The 6,491-nt window shown below is 40.8% G+C and overlaps 1 protein-coding gene across 1 annotated transcript in view; it reads left to right on the top strand.

Moving 5' to 3' along the window:
• Positions 1-6,491, top strand: part of LOC102493624 (ankyrin repeat domain-containing protein 26) — a 130,857-nt gene that overhangs the window by 27,680 nt on the left and 96,686 nt on the right. Inside the window, exons 8-10 of the mRNA XM_027766057.1 lie at positions 1,408-1,480; positions 3,632-3,746; positions 4,314-4,372. Of these exons, the coding sequence (XP_027621858.1) occupies positions 1,408-1,480; positions 3,632-3,746; positions 4,314-4,372 (247 nt within the window). The remainder of the gene's footprint in view (positions 1-1,407; positions 1,481-3,631; positions 3,747-4,313; positions 4,373-6,491) is intronic.

Below are 6,491 nucleotides of genomic sequence, written 5' to 3'. Positions count from 1 at the left end.
CTTCTCCTACTGGGGATTACTAATGGGCGAAGGATCTCAGTAGCCGAGAGGGGCTCAGGGACTCATCCACGAGATGCTGTTACCCCAAAGACCATAAGCCACCCTTACTCTCAGGACAAGGGAAGATCGCCATTCCCCAAGCCACGGTCATTGTATAGAGCAGCATGTAGAGAGTCCCAAGTACACAGTAACCTTTAGCTACTCACAAGACCACATTCCTTTCCTATGTAGACTCACCCTCTTAGCTGTAGACTACCCCAGAGATAACATAAGTATTTCACTTTAGTATATACTAACCTTGTCTTTACTAAACCAGACAGAATTTATTTCTAGGCTCTTGTAATTACTGCCACCCTAGCCTGAAGCTGAAGTTCTCAAAAGCTGACCTGAGGCTCAAATCTGGGACTAAAGTAATCAAGCTGGTCTGGGACTGAAAATTCCTGGAGACCCTCTCATCTGAAGACCCTCCCTGGTAATCAAGATCTAAGAAGAAGATGCACCCAAAAAATGGACTTCCTCGTTCTAAAAATTATGACTGTTTATACCTAAACAAAACGGATGCCATGTTTTATGATTATTGATCCTATACTTTGAATGCCTTGCCTTTTAGAGCAAAATGTTTCACTTATTTCCCCTCACCCATCCCACTGCTGTAAAACTCCTTCTATAATAAATACGCATGACTTCTGGCCATCAGGGCTGCAGTCTGGAGTTTACTCTGGCTGCAGCCGGCTAAGAACATGCTAAGGGCATGAGGTCTTAGTCTGATTCCTGTTCACCCGCGTCGCCTCCCTGTGCACCCACCCCGGCTGGGGTACGGCTCCCGGCACTGTTCCAAAAGCATGTGCACAGTTCTAGACATCTGTGTAACAACACAGTCCGTTTTGCTAGTTTACCATAGTTTGTTACTGCATTGCTGAATAGGAATATTCGAAACTGGGTAGTTTGTATAGAATACGTGGATTATTTGGCTTATGATTCTGGTGACTAAAAAGTGTGAAAACATGGCCTGGCATCTAGCTGGCCTCTGGCTATAGTCACAGTGTTGCCCAGAGGGGCAGTCAAGTCAGTAGCTACCTGCAGAGAAAGAGAGGGACGGAGACCAAGAGAGAGAGAAAAAGGACAAGGGAACAGACTCTTCTACTTTCTCTGTTTCTCCCATCTTCCAGATGACTGGATGGTACCCTCCCATTAGGCCCTGCCTGTGAAAGGTCTCATCACCTCCCAAAGTTACTGGCGACCAAACTACTAGATCAGGAACCTTTGGGTGACAACCTTTTGTACAAATCATAGAAGCCAAGCTTTAATTATATCAAGAGCCACACTTAATATGCTTATAGCTGACCTTTCAGTAGCTTTTTGGTAATGAAACGAACTCACTTTTTGTTGTGTATTTTTTCTTGAAAGCATTTCCAAGAAACCTAAGAGTGATGATTCACAGCCTACGTCAGGTGGTGACATCTTAGGTCCCGATACCAAGGTAACATGCTGTCTCATCAAATTAAGTTTCTTTCATTGAAGGTCTGGATTTGGTTTTGAACAATATCCTTGCAGGCATTTCCAAATCTTTAATAGATTCAATACTCGCTTATCATAGTAATCATGGAGTCTTCCTGGTACCTTTCAGTTTCAAAACTGTACAGAAAACAGTACACACACACACACACACACACACACACACACACACATCTTGAGAGTTTTTGCCATGGAGGCATGTGATTGCCAGAGAGATGAAAAGAGACAGTGAAAGGGAAAGTGAAAAATCAGCCCCTGTGGGGGATGACCATGCCACAATCCCCTTTTCTCCATTCTCTTCTCAAGAGTTTGGGCACACATGCACATGCACCTGGTATGATTTTCAAGTCACCAGCTCTGGGATTTGATCCGCAGTTGAATGTGGGGGTCTAGTGCATTAACCTGCTGTCCCTACTACCACATAGTTTAAGAGAGCACATTTTATCTATTTCTATCCTTTGTTTTGTATTAAACTAAAATAATATTTGAAATGATAGAAATTTAGAAATTTAAATTCTCTTTCACAAAACTGGTATCACAAAGGCATTCCATTGTGTTCTCTAGGTCATTCCATTAAAAGTATATTTAAAACTCATTTAGGGCCAGCAGATGGCATGGTGGTTAAGGTGCTGGATCCCACATCACTAACTCTACGGTTTGAGTCCTAGACTCAGTGGCTTGGAAAATCGCTGGGTGTATATGCATGCATGTCCATAATCCCAAGAGAAAAATGGAGAATGGACTATAGCATGGCCATTTCCACTGGGGGAAGGGGTGATTTCTCATTTTTATTTTACTCTCTCTCTGGTGAAGACTAGATTTTTGCACTATGACAAAAATCTAAAACAAAACAAAATACAAAACAACTCTTCATTTAATTGAAGAAGGCATGTTGTACACAAAATACACAGTTCTAGAAGCAGGATCCTTTCTCTAAAAATGCTTTAGGCCATGTATACTTGCTGAAGAGAGAAAGCGAGAATGAGAGAAAACACCCCTCAGGGGGGATGACCGCACTGCAATCCCTTCTCGTTTTGGGATTTTGGGCCCACACGTACTTGCACCCTGCATGGTTTTTAAGCCACTAGGCTGAGACTGGAGCCACATAGTCAGCCACTTGAGAATCCAATGCCTTAATCACTACTTGCTGGCCTCAAGAGTAACATTTTTGGGGATATTCATATCATCTCTCATAAACCTTATCCCGGTTCGTGGGAAATGAAATTGAAGTATGGGTTTATTTTGGTGATAAAGTATTTTGAAAAACCCATGCCTTTTTTTTTTTGTAATACATATTTTAAAGAGCTTTTTGAAGACCCCCTTCCTTCCTATTGGTAATGGTGTAACTCATCTGCTTATTGTGTTGATACCTATCACATGAAAGGAAAGCTCCCGCGCTAGTGTGACATGTCTTTTGTGGCTTATCCCTGTCTCTCTCTCCATTCCATTCCCAGTACCACATGACTTTGGCTTTCCTCGTTTGCTGTGTAGTTTCATGCCTTGTCCACTTGCTCACGCTGCCCTGTCTAGGATACCCTTCATGCCCCTCCACAGTTCCTCTATCTTTCAAAATATGGCACTGTCTTCGCAGGGTTTCCTGAGCATCTGCAGAAGAACTAGCTGTCCTCTCTTTGTGCCCTTACTGTACTTTGTTCCCGTCAGTTGTAGAACTGAAGAATTATACCTTCCTCTTCTTATTTGTCTTTATGCATTTCTGCCTCCATTTGAATACAGGGCAGAATTTGCTTTGAGTTTACACTTTCAGCTTCTACCAGGATAGTACCTAAAACTTGGTAGACTCAGTAAGTGTGTGTGAGCTTCCTGACTGACGGACTGAGTGAGTAGGTCAGTGTGTGAACAAATAGTCATACATTGCTTAATGATGGGGATGTGCTGTGAGAAGTGGGTTGTTAGGCAGGTCCTCCATTGTGTGAATATCATAGCGTATACTTACACAACCCTCTGTGGCACAGCCTACCTCACACCCAGGCATGACAGAGACTCTGCTCCTTATGAGACCACTATTGTACATACGGTTTGCTGGTAAATGAAATGTTCTTATGTGGCACCTGCTTGCAATGTTTTCTGAAGTTCTTTTGCTTGTTTGTTTTCATAGGAAGGAGCAAGAATACCAACATCTGCAGGAAAAGGAAATGGTATCGTTATTGAACAAGAGCAAATAAAGAAAGATGATCTCACTGGTGACAGAGTGAGCAAAATAGATGAACAATGTAAGTCATTGAATATCGGAAAAAAATTCTGTGCTTAAATGCTATTGTAAAAAACAAGTGTACAGGGACCAGCAGTTGGCGTAATGGCTATGTCGCTGGACTCCCACGTAGTCAACTGTGGTTCGAGTCCTGGACCCAGTGGCTTAAACTCACGCCGGGCGCGTGTGCATGCGTGCCCAAGATCCCGAGAGGAGAATGGAGGAGAAGGGATTGTGGTGTGGCCATCCCCCCTGGGGGGTGATTTCTTGCTTTCTGTCTCTCGGTCTCTCTCTGTCTTTGTGGTGAGCGCATGTGCCCTTTAGCAAAAACCTCACCAAAAACAAATAAACAAACAAAAAAACAAAAAAAACAAGTATACAGATCTATATATGACATTAAAAAAATTTTTTTTTCTACCTTTCTTTATGTTACCAACCTCTTGAATCTACTCCAACATTCTGGAAAAAAGTTTTTGCTATTACTTTTATTTTATTGAAAATTTCATGAATGAACATAGACATGTGTATGTATTTTAAAATTATAGTAATAAATGTTCTCATGTAACATACCTGTGACTACATTTTATAGCTGCGAGCTCCAAATTTGGAACAGGAGATGAGGAAACAGAATCATCTGGGGAGTCTGAGGTACTGTCTATGTTGTTATTGTTTTTAAAGATGAGCATTGAGTGATGTTAAAACATGGAAGAAGGTGTTTTTGCATTTCTTTTTCACTTCTGTTTTTATGTCCAGGAGGAATTATTTCTTTACATTTTCACCTCATAATTAATAATGTAGTGATGTGCTAGTATTACTGCTGCATAGTACAGTTGTCCTAATTTGCAAAATTCATTTAATGAAGTCGGTAGAGTAGTGTGCAGAAAATTCATGCTTAGAGGTCATAAGAAATCAGATTACTTTCTAAAGTTTATCTAAAGCCTAAAGAATTATTCAGTACGTGGCCAGATTATGAATCTGTGGTATATATGGATATATAACTGTCCTAATAACTAACGCAGTTAAAACAGTCATGTGAATTTCTAATTTGGGATATTCTAAATTTCAGTAGACAGTTACTGGAGGGTCCTATAGGAATACAGTGATTTGACACCTGAGACCTTCCTACTGAGTTTTGTTTTGTTCTAAGTTTTTGCGCTAGGGCACATATGCTTGCTGGAGAGAGACATACAGAGGGAAAGTGAGAAATCACCCTACCACCCCAAGGTCTTCTCACAGTCCCTCCTCCTCCATTCTCCTGTAGAGATTTTGGGCATGCACGCGCATGCACCCAGCATGGATTTTAAGGTGCTAGGTCTGGGATTCAAGCCATGGTCAGCCATGTTGGATTTCAGTGCCTTAACCACCGCTCCACCTGCTGGCCCCTCTGAAGGAGTTTTTAAAAGGTTTGACCTTGAGTAAATGTCTGTTACTGAATACTAAGGATGTGCCTAGACAATTAGATATTGAATGTGCAAGATGAAGGCTTATGATAATAGAGGTATGGATGGAAAAACAGTAGCAAACACTTACAGGAAACAGTGTGTCATAGTAAAAAAAAAAAGAAAATATTCGGTTAGATGATGTCAAGGGAGTTTGTAATTATGATGGGGATGGAGTGGGAGTGGAATTCTCTAGTCAGAAAAGATCCGAGGGAGCTAGCTATGTAAAAGTCTAGGAGGAGGGTGTGCTGGGGAGAGAGAACTGTTCTAATGGATCACATCCATTCATTATTTTACTCTAAATACCTTGAAATGACCAGGGAGCAGGAAGTGGGGTTCTCATCATCATGATAATTTTCATTGTTATTATGTATAGACAACAAAATCTACAGATGAATGTGTGGCTTATTTTAGGTGCTTATTAAGTAAAAGATCTTGCTCTTCCCTTCTTATGTAAGGCTTGTTAAACTTTTTTGAAGTGATTTCTTAATTGGGAAAAAACTGCATACTATGGAATACTACTCTACCATTAAACAAAACAAAACAAAAAACAACCCAGCTTTTTTTTTAATATATAATTTTTTTAGAGGTTTTTTGCTATAGGGCGCGTGTGCTCACCAGACAGACAGAGAGAGACAGAGAGACAGAAAGCGAGAAATCACCTCCCGGGGGGATGGCCACACCGCAATCTCTTCCCCTCCATTTTTTTCTCAGGATCTTGGGCACGCATGCACACGTGCCCGGTGTGAGTTTAAGCCACGTATGGAGGAATGGATTGAAAAACTGTGGCACATATACTCTATGGAATACTACTCAGCCATAAAAACCAACAGAACCCTGGCTTTTGATAGAAATTGGAAGAATATGGAAGATGTACTGCTGAGTGAGTCAAGCCAGGCTATGAAGGAGAGACACTGTATGTCTCCACTGAACATATAGTGACTGGACTGTTCACACTCTACGGCTGAGACTAAACGATTAGAGGATATAGAAATGTGGAAAATGGTGACGGATATGAGATATAGTGAGTAGAGAGTGGGGGAATGAGGAGAGTCTGAGGAAAGACATTAAGGAGAAAAACAGAGAGGCAAGGCATTTAGAGGACACAGAAATAGATTATTATCTGTTCATGATAACATGTAATAGTATCCCCAACTGGACTGGTTTGAAATGCATTCATGTTGGAAAATTCCTTTTATAAGCTAAGTGATGTTATAGTGATAGAATGTATAAAAGAAATCAAAATAAAATAGAAAAATTCCTATTATTTAAATATAATGTAATATTTTTACAGCTTTGTCATTATACTCAGCCAGTTTTGCCAGCAG

Source organism: Tupaia chinensis, unplaced genomic scaffold (assembly GCF_000334495.1).
Source record: "Tupaia chinensis unplaced genomic scaffold, TupChi_1.0 Scaffold140464_1, whole genome shotgun sequence".
Classification (NCBI taxonomy): Eukaryota; Metazoa; Chordata; class Mammalia; order Scandentia; family Tupaiidae; genus Tupaia; species Tupaia belangeri.
This window is presented reverse-complemented; position numbering and strand designations above follow the sequence as displayed.